At 46.6% G+C, this 13,500-nt stretch overlaps 1 protein-coding gene across 2 annotated transcripts in view; it reads right to left on the bottom strand.

The window, feature by feature from the left end:
- The window catches only part of CCDC122 (coiled-coil domain containing 122), a 177,332-nt gene that overhangs the window by 110,593 nt on the left and 53,239 nt on the right, over nucleotides 1–13,500 (bottom strand). Inside the window, exons 1-2 of one of the 2 annotated variants that reach the window (XM_077297350.1) lie at nucleotides 10,933–11,100; nucleotides 7,494–7,606 (exon numbers count right to left, since the gene is read on the bottom strand). In XM_077297350.1, coding sequence (XP_077153465.1) covers nucleotides 7,494–7,606; nucleotides 10,933–10,960 — 141 coding nt within the window. In that variant the 5' untranslated portion in view covers nucleotides 10,961–11,100. Of the gene's footprint in view, nucleotides 1–7,493; nucleotides 7,607–10,932; nucleotides 11,101–13,500 lie in introns of those variants that run through there. The other variant, XM_077297351.1, reaches the window with a different exon arrangement.

The following is a 13,500-nucleotide window of genomic DNA, read 5'->3' as shown; positions in this document are numbered from 1 at the left end:
GTGCAGAAGGTGAAGCAGAAGGTATGCTGAACAGGGGACATTGTATTCATGTGACAGGGACCAGGGCGCGAATGAGCAATATATGTCAGCCACGGCCCTGCTACCCCTCACACAATCTCACACAGACCTGTCCTACACAGAGCTCAGGCTCTGATGCTTGCAAACCAAAAACTGATACACCAAAACTTTGGCTGAAAGTCTAAATGGGAATTGTGGACATGGTTCACTCCCAAGACCCGGAGTGGAGGGAGAGATCCAACCCACTACAATCCTACAGATCTCTCCAAAAATAAAAGCCAACATCAGGTTTCCTTCCTTAAAAGTTTGACCCAATGTTTTGGATGGAAGCTGGGACAGTTTCCATCCAAAACAAATAAAAAATTCTATTGTCTGCAGCCAAGCCATCAGATACAATCGTATATGTTCCAACCCCATGGATAGAGATGAACACCTTGGTCGCCTCAGAAAGACCTTTTTGAATCAGGGCTACCATCCAAGAACAATTCAAAACCAAATTACAAGAGCAACTAGAATATCAATGAATCACCTGCTACATTACAAAGCTAAAGAAGAAGTCACCTACAAACCAAATCTGGAGGTGCTAAGGGGAGCTGCAAGGAAATTATATCCTTTACTACAAAAAGATGTCCACTTACACTCCACTTTTCCAGACCCCCCACTACTGGGTTTTAGACAGCCCCCAAATCTAAGAAGCATCATTGTCAGAAGCTCGCTGTCCTCTCCAACAGCTGCAGGAACCTTTCCTTGCAACCAGAAAAAATGTAAAACCTGTCCATTTATAATGACCACGGACAAGATAAAGATCCCCAATTCACATTAGGACTACAAGATACCAGGTACTTTCAGCTGCGTCAGTTCTAATGTGGTGTACTTAATTATTTGAACTAAATGTCCAACTGGGGGTCTTTATGTAGGGGAGACAGGGCAGAAACTGAGAACAAGGATAAACTCTCATTGCCATACAATAAGTGAAAAAAGAATGGATCTACCTGTGGCAATACATTTTTGTCTCCCCGATTATTATTACATATTTCATTATGGACATGAAATTACTAGTATTAAAAGGTGACTTCAAATCTCAGTGAGACAGAAGAATCTGGGAATATAAGCTGATGATGACCTTTGTAACTCTCAGTGCAGGAATGAATGTGTCGCATGGATATATGTCTATTTATATCAACTAAGGAATTTGCTCCTCAGACCATGTGGGGTCACAATAACATAGAACCAGACCCCAATCAGAGGACAATAAAACATTCACACTCCTTATCCATTAACTGTTCCAATATTTATGGACATAACTGTTTATCACTCACATAATGGTAATTCTGCTTAACGTCACCTGTCTTATATTTTTCTGTGCTGTGTTATGCATAGATATGTGATTCTTCAGAATTTCTATTAGTCTATGCCTGAGGAGACCTGAGTAATCTCAAAAGCTTGCAATTTGTTGCCATCTTTTCAGTTAGCCATTAAAAGGTATCAACCACTGAGGACTCTCAATTCTAAATATTTTTCTATCCACTGGCTAACACGGTACCAAGATATATATCTTTCCTGACCAAATCCACACACTGTTTTATTTTGCATTATAACCACAGCTGTGGCTGTAATTACAATGCTCTCCAGTGGGTTTAGTATGCTTCTATGCACATCCTGAGGGCCACATAATGACCCTCCTATATGATTCCCCTTCCTGTATGTGCAGAGCACATATATACAGACACATACTGTATATATCACCAGGAGCCCATTTATTCTGATGTCTTCACTAACATATTCCACCAAGAGCCCATACACTCTAATGTCCTCACTAATATATATCTACCAGGAGCCCATACATTCTGATGTTTTCACTAATCTATACCACCAGAAGCCCATCATTTTAATGTCCTCACTAATATATACCTACCAGAAGCCCATACATTCTGATGTCCTCACTAATATATACCACCAGGAACCCATACATTCTGATATCCTCATTAATATATACCACCAGCCTAGAATGTATGGGCTCCTGGTAGATGAAGACATTAGAAAATATGGTAGGTGATAACTTATCTTCACTGGAAAACCCCTCTAAGTGTATGATTGGTGTAGGTTCATGAAACATGCTGTTCTATAATAACTTATGCATGGTTATGTGACCAGTAGTATGCCCATCATTTATAGTGTAGCTGGTAGATATGCAAATGCAAGGAGGTGATGGGGACCCTCACGTGCCTCCTCTCTCCTGGGCACTGTTTGCATGGTTACATGTGGCACCTCATGGTTATTGAAGTGATGCAATGTTTATATACTGTAATGCAAATGCCATGTCACCGCCGCCGGCTGCGGCTTTGGTGAGTGAGAAGCCCGCACTCACCTCGGGTCCCACACATTCTTTGGCCCTGACACTTCCCTTGGCCCCATCGCGTTCCCCGGCCTCCGCCACCTCCAGCAGCAAATACCTGGACTAGCCCCGGGTGCCAACTACAAAGGAACGCAGTGGGTCAGGTTACTGAAGAAAAGAACAGTCGACAGCGCCGAATTTTGAAGGAGTCATGTCCGGCCAAATGACCAGCGGCTGGATCAAACATTTTAACCCCACCCGAGGGCACGGGTTCATCCGTGAGGCAGGGACTGGAGCTACAGTGTACATGAATGCTGTGTCCATCACGGCTGATGGTCCTTTGCAGGAAGGAGACCCCATGACCTTCATCAAAGAAGAGGGAACCCGGGGGCCATAGGCTTCCAGCCTGGAGGAGAGATGAGCATGGGAAGCACAATATTGTATGCGGTAGCCTGCAGCAGTTGCAGCCACTGCAGTCAGCTGGGGAGCAGAGGCGCCTTTGGTGGATGCAGTGGCCGCAGTCGGGCCACGGAAGCTGGAGGCAATGGGAATGCTGAATTTCCCACAGGAGGAGAGGAGAAGCAGGAAGAACAGTGGAGAATCCTCCTCCAGTGCGTCTTCTGGCCATACATTTATTGTAATCCGTGGCCAGAATGGAGCCCATTATGCTACGCAGCTGCCCTGTATCGACTGAGGTGGTTCCATTGAGAGAGTTGTTCCGGCTGCACCAAAAAGGAAAATGGGAAAAGAGACTGTTTCGCATCTCAGGAAGCCCTGGACGGCACCAGGACTAAGTGTCGTTGGTGACACATACAGTCATGAGTAAAGGACTGCTGTTTTTGTTTCTCCCCTTCCTCATTTTTTTATTTTACTTGCACATGATTACACATCTTCTGCTGGACTGTGTGTGCGGCTGCTTTAAGAACTGTTTTAACTCTGAACTGTACATGTTTTTAACCCTGAACTGTCCCCTGTTAAAAGCAGCCTATATGTGTTTGAATGGGCCCATGATCTACTAAAAGGAGGGAAGGGGGATAGCTGGTGCAGGAGGACCCGAGGAGCGAGCCAGGTCAGTATTGAGCGAAAATGGACTGTTGTCAAGTTGGCTGTTGGGTAAGCTTGTTTATTTTATCGGTCCCCTATGTTCGGATACCCAGAGTAGCAAGGGGCCACAGGACCAGGGTCAGATGGAACCACATTAAATTAACTTGAACTTTTGTTTCGGAGCTCCAACTAAGTGGATCCGGGGTCACAGTTGACCCACCAAAGGCATTGAAATGAGACTATTAACTTTATTGATGTCTTTATATGTACTGTTTTAAGCTTGCCGGTGCCACCATGGTTGGGGACGACCACATTCTAGGAGGGAGGAGTGTAAGGGGGTGAAGGGGACCCTCACGTGCCTCCTCTCTCCTGGGCACTGTTCGCATGGTTACATGCGTCACCTCATTGTTATTGATGTGATGTACTGTTTATATACTGTAATGTAAATGTATTTAATGTTTACTGTTCATAGGATTAGGGCTAAAATAGGATATATGATAGTATAGGACAGTAGTGGGGTAGAATAGAGGGGGGAACATTAGTGATAGAGAGCAGCATAGAATAGAGTAGGAGATAGGCAGCACAGGGGTTAAGTAAATGGGAGAGACAGCACAGAGCAGGGAAGTATAGTCAGGATTCTTCCTCACTAGAACACCTGGGCAGCCTTGCCCAGGGCAGGGTGCATGCAGTGTATGAGACAGCTACAGGTCGTGGGGATAAAGCTGCAGATGGAAGTAAGGGGCCCCTGGCTGGAGAATAGTACAGTCGGGCCCCAGCTCAACAGGATCATCCTCAGGACAGATCTGAGGTCTACGACCAGGGCGGGAATCAGTAAAATGTGACTCCCAGCACCTTTCCCAGATGGAACCAGACGAGGGGCTGACAGGAAGCTGGTGACGCAGGAAATACGGAAGGGACACGGATTGTCCAAAGAGACGGCAGAGATTGCCAGGAGAGAAGAAGGAGAGGCTACTGAGGAAATTGAGTCTGCCCGGAAGGCAGGGAAAGTGCAGGATATGAGGCTCTGTGTGAAATGTGCTGCCAAAGTGATGAGTGCCCATGTTATCAGTAAAGTTGAACTGTTTGAAAAGGACTGTGACTCTGCAGTGTTTTATGGAACCTGGAAACCTGAAGCTGGAGTGACAAAGACTGAGGGGACTCCAGCAATTGAAGTGAGTACTCTGCTGCACACATCACACACTACAGAAAAGACTTTGTATTTCATCTGTGAGGCGCCAGGGTGTGAGAACAGAACGATCCGTTGCCACGACTACCATTCTGGCCGCCTTACACAAAGTATATCTGTCTATAAGTAGAATAGTTATTCACCATGCAATTTCAGATTCAAGCCTAAAACAAGACTAAATTTATTTGCAACAGCAATACCAAGTGGTTTCCCAAATTTGACAGGCAGACGAGTAAGCAGATGATACCAGTATCCGCTTCACCATATATGCCTACCAGGTGCCCATACATTCTAGGCTCAACCACACACACAGACACACAGAGACACACACAGATAGCGATAAAGACAGACAGAGACACGCATAGCTCCCAACCGTCCCTCATTGTGCGGGACTGTCCCGGATTTGATGCTTTGCCCCGCTGTCCAGCGCAGGACGCTGTGATCCCGGAGACAGCAGGAGAACTGCCATCACACCCCCTTTTGTTAGGCCACGCCCCTTCCGCATGTTCCGGAGTCTCCCAGCGTCACTGTTCAGAGAGGGAGAGAGAGGGGACACTTCTAGTTTGAGCATAGCTCCTTTGAGGTACGTAACAGCCGAACACAGCCTGGGTGCCGGCGGCAATGTAAGCAGCAGACCAGTGGACTGGAGCTAATAATGCCTGGCTAGTAATCGTGCATGGAATGAGTGGGACTGAGCAGGGAGGGATGGACACACTCATAGCCTCCCTCTGTTTGCCTCGGCTGCTCAGTGCTCACTGCTGTGTTATTGCAGAGCGACAGATGCAGATCAGTGAGTGAGTAGTCGATGTCACAGATCGATGACTCACTGACACTCCAGTCAGTGCATTTCAGAGGAGGAGCAGCTGCAGCTCCCTGGGAGAGAGTGACGATGCTATTGTGGCTGCTTTTTTTCCCCACGCATAAAAGGGCTAAGCCAAAGCCCCTGGGACAGTCTGACACTGTATCATCATGTGCTCTAATGAGACAGCAAATCATGGCACAGTTAAGGTGTGTGTATTACTGAGGTGTATGGAGTGGAGCCATGTGTGTGCGAGGTGTATGGAGCAGAGCCGTGTGTGTGAGGTGTACAGAGCGGAGCTGTGTGTATATGAGGTGTATGGAGAGGAGCCGTGTGTGTACGAGGTGCATTGAGGGGAGCCGTGTGTGTACGAGGTGTATGGAGCGGAGCCGTGTGTGTACGAGGTGTATGGAGCGGAGCCGTGTGTGTGCGAGGTGTATGGAGTGGAGCCGTGTGTGTACGAGGTGTATGGAGCGGAGCCGTGTGTGTACGAGGTGTATGGAGCGGAGCCGTGTGTGTACGAGGTGTATGGAGCGGAGCCGTGTGTGTACGAGGTGTATGGAGCGGAGCCGTGTGTGTACGAGGTGTATGGAGCGGAGCCGTGTGTGTACGAGGTGTATGGAGCGGAGCCATGTGTGTGCGAGGTGTATGGAGCGGAGCCGTGTGTGTGCGAGGTGTATGGAGCGGAGCCGTGTGTGCGAGGTGTATGGAGCGGAACCGTGTGTGTGTGCGAGGTGTATGGAGCAGAGCCGTGTGTGTGCGAGGTGTATGGAGCGGGGCCGTGTGTGTATGAGGTGTATGGAGTAGAGCCGTCTGTGTACGAGGTGTATGGAGCGGAGCCGTGTGTGTATGAGGTGTATGGAGTGGAGCTAAATGTGTACGAGGTGTACGGAGAAGAGACGTGTGTGTATGAGGTGTATGGAGCGGAGCCGTGTGTGCAAAGTGTAAGGAGCGCAGCCGCGTGTGTAGGAGTAGCTATGTGTGGCCATTATATGGTACGAAGTATCATGTGCGGCCAATATACAGTATGGAGCATCATGTGCGGTCATTATGCAGTATGGAGCATCATGCGTGGTCATTATACAGTATGGAGCATCATGTGTGGTCATTATATAGTATGGAGCATCATGTGCGGTCATTATACAGTATGGAGCATCATGTGCAGTCATTATACAGTATGGAGCATCATGTGGGGTCATTATACAGTATCGAGCATCATGTGGGGTCATTATACAGTATGGAGCATTATGTGTGGTCATTATACAGTATGGAGCATCATGTGCAGTCATTATACAGTATGGAGCATCATGTGGGGTCATTATACAGTATGGAGCATCATGTGGGGTCATTATACAGTATGGAGCATTATGTGCGGTCATTATACAGTATGGAGCATCATGTGCGGTCATTATACAGCATGGAGCATCATGTGCGACCATTATACAGTATGGAGGATCATGTGTGGTCATCATACAATATTGAGCATCATGTGTGGCCATTACACAGTATGGAGCACTGTGTGGCCACATTTTTTTGTTTATAATTATTGTATATGAAACAGTGTGATCAGCAGTGCTAAATGGGTGTGGTTGGGACGTGGATATGGGTGTGACTAATTATGAATGGGTGTAGTCAGAGGCGTGGCCTAAAATTTGCCGCGGCATGCGTTGCGCGCCACAAACTTTGTCCCTCTTTCCCATCTTCAAAAGTTGGGAGGTATGGACACGCACAGACAATAGAGGACTTATCACCAGTTGACCTCCTCTTCAGTTCTTCCAACTCCAGGAGTACAGGACCTGTGACAACATCACGGTCACAAGATCCGTCACTTTATTGTAATGTCAGTGTGTCACTAAAGGTCCTGAAGCAATCTCCACATCAGAAGCTACACTAATAATGCTATTATCAGTGTAGCTTCTGCTGTAGACACTGGGGTCCAAAATAGTGAGGTGGTCCTAGTAATATTAGTAATAGGTTCCTTCCTCCTAAAGTCGTCCCTTTCCATCCAGAACGTTTATAGTGCATTTTTCCAAGGAAATGCTAAACATGTGTAAGATTAGAATAACCCTCTAATTAAAGAATATTTGCTACATATGACTGTGATTACTCACTTGACATTGGCTGAGCGCTTGTCTGCTTTTCTGTATTTCTGAAGCTTGACTTTGCTGCTGTTGAGCCACTTGCTTTGCTACTTCTGTTAATGAAGATGCTGCTTCTGCCATTTCTTAAAATGAGAGGAATTTTAAATAAATTAAGAGGTATCTACCGAATAAGGCTATGACTACATGGCAGCATCGCATGACACTGAAATGGCAGCGACATATTGTAACATTGGAAGTGGTGATTACCTATGATGTCGCTTTGCGACCTGCGACAGAGTCACATGTTTCCAAATGTGTCTGGTCAATAATTGCACGTGACACACTTGCCATAGACTTCAATGTAAGTTGCACGTGACATACAAATCATCTGCGACATGGCTGTTTTATTTACAGCAAAATTGAGCTCTAATATAGACGCGTGAGAATTGCTGTCAATCAACACGTCGTCCTGAAGTCCTAGCTTTAAGGTTGAAATTTTTAAGATGAAAAAATATAATGAAATTTATGTCCTAATTAGCAAGTAAATGCTCAACAATGTATTGTCTATAGATATTGCAAAACTGCTGTCATATTATTATATTCTTCACATACATTGGCTATGTTCAGACAAAAATGCACAATGTGACTCAATGTGCCAGTTTTCGAAATCATGGTATGTACTAGTGGATCACCCCCGTGTAGGGCATTGGGGTACTCGGTACCGGGTCCTTCGGCTCTCAGTGAGGATGTCACGGTGGCTGACCCAGTCCGTGGCCCTAGGGACGTCCGTTGTAAATGGGGAAAAGGTCTTTAAAGGGAAAATGTTCGTGACGCCACCTGTGGTATTCGGTCAGGGTGACCGACGCTGCTTAGGGGTCCACTGGGGTGATGTAATGGCAGCTAGATGGTATACCTTCCCACAGGTGAAGTGTATCCCCATGGCTTCCCAGAGTGTAGATGGTGAAAGGTGTGAGGCTCAGTGAAGAACGAGGACCCAAGGTTGCAGTCTCTTTACCTTTACTGAAGACTTCAGCATCCACAGTCCGGCCGGTCTGAAGGCAAATCCAGAGTCCCCCTATCCAGGTGGAAATCAGTAGCCTTCCTCTAGCGCCTGGGTGTTGTAGTGCCTCCCTGCTGAGCTTCTTGATAAGGTCCTCACAACTGATGTTGGTGTTCTAGATGTTATTTCTCTTTCTCTCTCTGTCCCCCGAATGGAATGGAATGGATAGGACAAACCCATATGACTGATGGCCTGAGGCTTTTTACAGGGACTCTATCACGCCCCGGCCCCCACAAGTTGCCACCGTGCCTCCTGGGTATGGGTCGGGCAGGTAACATGGAATTACCTGTCTGTTGTGAACTCTGTGTTCAGGCTCCCTCTTGTGGTCACTGGTGGTATGGTGTGACTTTTGCTTTGGGCTCCCCCTGGTGGCTTTGTCTGTTATCCTGCTGGTCTCTGGCTATCAGCTGGTTCGTTATCCTCTGGGAGGTTCCTATATAGCTCTGTTTTACTTCCACTTGTGGCCGGCTGTCGATGTAATCAGTGCTACTCAGATTCCTTCTGACTACCTTGCTCCCAGTCCATCCAGGACAAGCTAAGTTTTGTTTGCTCATTTTTTGATCAGCAGTGTTTATCATGTTTTCTGTTCCAGCTTGCTAAAATGTAACTCCCTCGCTTGCTGGTTGCTCTAGTGGGCTGAGTTTCTCCCCACACACCATTAGTTGGTGTGTGGGTTCTTGAAATCTCAGGATGGATATTTTGTAAGGGTTTTTTATTGATCGCATAGACCCCTGCTCTATTTTCTGCTTTCTAGTACTAGTGGGCCTCTTTTGCTGAATCTGATTTCATCCCTATGTATGTGCCTTCTTCTTACTTCACCGTTAATATTTGTTGGGGGCTTCTATATCTTTGGGGATTATTTCTCTGGAGGCAAGCGAGGTCCTTCTTTCTCTTTAGTGGTAGCTAGTTCCTCAGGCTGGCTCGAGACGTCTAGGAATTTTTTAGGCACGTTCACCGGCTACCTCTAGTTGTGTTGGATAGGTTCAGATTTGCGATCAGTCCAGTTACCATCTCCCTAGAGCTCGTCCTTAGTTTAATCACTTGCTGGTCTATTTGTGATCAGCCTCTAGGAATCATAACACCTGTCCTGCCAGTCTCTGAAGTATTACATAAAGATTCTTACTCCCTCGGTATTCTGGCTACCGGATTCCTGCGCCTCAGAAAGGAGGCAGCCTTTTACAGGGCAGAACTCCTTCTGGATTCCTCTCCTTGTGCTATGACTTTCTCACCCTCCACAATACAATTCTCTTTTGTGCCCTTTCTTAGGATGCTGCCGTACGTGGGGCAGGTGCAGCTCCGTGACCTTCTGTCTAAGCCTCTGACAGGATCCCACCCCTGTCAGGGATCCCTCTGTCTGCAGCTCTCTGATGTTCCTCCTTCCCCTCTGGCTGCCTGACAGGGTGCTGCCTGGGTGAAGCCCAGTCAGCTTCTGCCTAACTTCCTATCCAGACCACCAGTTTTACCTAATTGTGAGGAGTGCCCTAGTAATAAGAGCGTAGCTCCCCCTGGTGGGCTGGAGTGTGAAGTGTGTTGTGTTGTTTGTGATACCTGGTAAAGAGATCCCCTTTATTGCCCTCAGACATAATATCATTCCCCCTGGTGGAAGAATGACATTACTGCAACGACCAGAACTCTGGGGCGCTGCACTAGTCTCATCCATTTTGCACACAAATGTGCCAAATAGCATAATGTTCATCCAGTTGTCCGCAATGGCGACAAGCGAAGAGCTGCACCCGAATGCAACAGGACGTCAGCAATGATGCCCCATACCTGTTGATAAGTGCTTAGTCCCATGGGGGGGAACCTTAATAACCCCATTAAATCATCTCTCTGCATCGGGAAAGAAAACTATGCTGCCATCTGCTGGCTATGGTCGAAAAGATAGCTACTTTTCTGATCAAAAACCATAAGGTGGCAGGACTATCAATTATATCGATGAAGACTTATTAATACTTTAACATCAGAATCAGTACTCTTGGAAATTACATAGCCTTTTATCACATTATGCTGAAAAAAAAAGAAAACAAAACTGTGAAATAATTCAGCTGTTTTGTTGGCAAATGCATAAACAACTTTGTAAAACAAAATTAAATGGGTCATTCGCAACTTCATAAATGGATATTGTTTAAAAGTGCTTGCAAATATAAGCAATTTTGCAATTTACTGCTAATAACATTTTTCATCCATTCTTGACATATTAACTCTTGTCTACAGTTCGCTGCCTTAAAGACCGACCACCGCTGCTGTGTAATGCAGTAACGCAGGGATTACAGAATAAGGCTGTATAACAATATTTTTTCATTTGTTAGCAAAAGGTTAACAATGACCTCCTAGCAGGGAGTGAGTGAACAGTAAATAATCAACAAGGGAGGGGTTAACGCGACAGTCTGATATTTAAACGGCACTTACCGTAGTCTTCTCTGGTCCTCATCCACATACAGTCCGATGAGAGTTGAGGTACCGCCAATGTCCTCAAATGAAGTCAAGCAAATCACGGTACAGCTTCTGGCGGCAACAGGCTGTCACCAGTTTTGCCTGCTGAGCCCCTAGTCCATAAATCTGTGCAAAAGAAGTGGGGAGCGCTGCAGGAGTCTCTGTCCACCATGTGTGTTGCTGCGCGTCTGTCTGTAATGGAGAACGCACCTCAGGGTCTTGCACCTGGCACCCACTCCTCTGCGTGAGCACTGCACTCTGTCTAGCCGGGTGCGCGGTGCTCTGCATACTCACTGGTTTAATGGCCCGTATGCAAAAGCTCCGCCGTGGCTCAACTCCGCGCTGTCTCTCATACTGCGGAGCGCGCCACACGCTTGCCTCTGCTCTCGCTGCCGGCGGAAACTGACTCCTCTTTCCTGTGCTTCCTGTTCACTGCTTAGCTACGCCACCTCTACGCGGGTCATGGGACCTGTCCTGTCCCCCATTCTTTCCCCCAGCAACGTTGGATGCAGCCTCAACAGTTCCGGATCCAGCATGACACAGGTACCCGCAGCCAGGTCTTCCTCCTTACAGCTGGACAGCAGAATATTCAAAGAGCTTACAATCTATTTTCTATTGAGCTTGCAAGCACTGTTTTAGAGCTTAATATCTCAAGAATGGTTACAAATGTTAATAAGAGCTACATTGAAAAAGTTTTTAAACAAAATCGAATAGGAATAATAAATACAAACTGCAAAGATGCAAAAAGGGAAAAGGACAAATAGTGGACCAAATGCAGAGATGCTCACCCACCACACCCGATGTGCATTTCACTAATGCTTTGTCAGTGGTATTGCTTTAACGAATGCTTCATTAGGCATTAATGAAATGCTTGTCTTGTGTAGTGGGTGAGCATCTCTGCATTTGGTCCCCAATTTTTGTCCCTTTCGCTATATGTTTCTTTGCACTTTATATTTTTTGTACCAATGGGATTTTCAAATAGTGTTGGCACCTTCACTTTATTTCCATTTTGTGATTTGTACCCTGATTTACACCCACCCCTTTTTCTTTACTTTGATACTTATCATTACCAATTTTCCATATTCAGGGATTTACTAGGGTACATATTATGTGATCTATTTACCGGGTTTTGATATTACCATCACCCATCATTTGCATATCTGCTATTATGATGTTGGATACTTTATTCCCACTTTACTTCACCCTCTTTTATTATCTTTTTACCATGTGTAATGGTATTAATAAAGATTTATAATATTTTCAATTATTATTTTCCCAGCACATCTTTTTTTTTTATTAGCTTTCTTGTTCTAGGTAACATAAAGTACATTGACCCTTCTTTATGGTATTTTCATGACTAACATACCCAACTTAATCCCTAGAGAGAACTACAATGAATCTTAAGGGTGGGTGAGAGTGGACAAGTGCAGCGCCCCAGAGTCCTGGTCGTTGCAGTAATGTCGCTCCGCCGCTAAGGGGGGTGATGTTACGTCTGACTGCACTAAAGGAGTTCACCTGATCAGGTAACACTCGCACTACACTTCACACTCTGGCCACCAGGGGGAGTGGTTCTATCTAGTAGGCCACTCCTCACACTCTGGTAAAACTGGGGGTTGGACAGGAAGACAGGGAGAAGTAACTGGGAAGAGCTAGAGAGAGGACCTGTCAGGGATGGGATCCTGACAGATTCCTAAAGAAAGGACAAGAAGCGAAGTTTATTGTGCCGAGTAAGAAAACAGGAATACAGCAAAGAGGCAATAGAACCAGAAGGGGTTGTGCTGTAAGACCGAGGCAACATCCTTCTGAGGCGCAAACAGTCGGTGTCCGGAACGCCGAGAAAGTAAGAGACTTTAAGCAATACTTCAAACCACGGCAGGACAGCCAATTATAGGTTGGCTGTCTCACACATACCACCTAAGCAGACAACGGAGGCAGCTGTGGGAGAGGGGCGACTCTAGAGTCCCAGAATAACTCCAGGCCTACCCTGTCATACGGGTGCGTCCTGCCATATCATCTGGGGGACGGAGAGAACGAACATCAGAGACAGACAGAAGCAGTTGTGAGGACTATCCCGGGGTGCTCAGCAGGGAAGGACTACAACACACAGGCGCTAGAAGGTAGACGCTGATTCCCACCTGTGAAGGGGACTCCTGATGTGCCTTCGGACCGGCCGGTCTCAGACAGCCCGGTTAACAGTGCCCTGGATTGGACACCTGAAGCCTTCAGTAAAGAGGTAAAGAGACTGCAACCTGGTGTCCTCGTTATTTACTGCACCGCACCACCACCACCATCCACATCTATTATTGTACGCCCCTCAGCAGGGTCACGGACCGGGTCTAGCCACCGTGACAACCCCAGAGCAGAGACTCAGAGGCCCGGTCCCGGGTACCCCTCGGCCCTGCGGCAGTGGGGGCGCTACACAAGTACTGTCTACAACTGCCGAGACCTCAAATAATTAGGAACTGATGTTATGTCCTTACACAAATACATGATGTTTGGTGAAGATAATTTATCCCGTATCCGCAAGGTCAATGGGTCTGACCA

The sequence above is a fragment of the Ranitomeya variabilis genome, chromosome 3, assembly GCF_051348905.1.
Source record: "Ranitomeya variabilis isolate aRanVar5 chromosome 3, aRanVar5.hap1, whole genome shotgun sequence".
Lineage (NCBI taxonomy): Eukaryota > Metazoa > Chordata > Amphibia > Anura > Dendrobatidae > Ranitomeya > Ranitomeya variabilis.
This window is presented reverse-complemented; position numbering and strand designations above follow the sequence as displayed.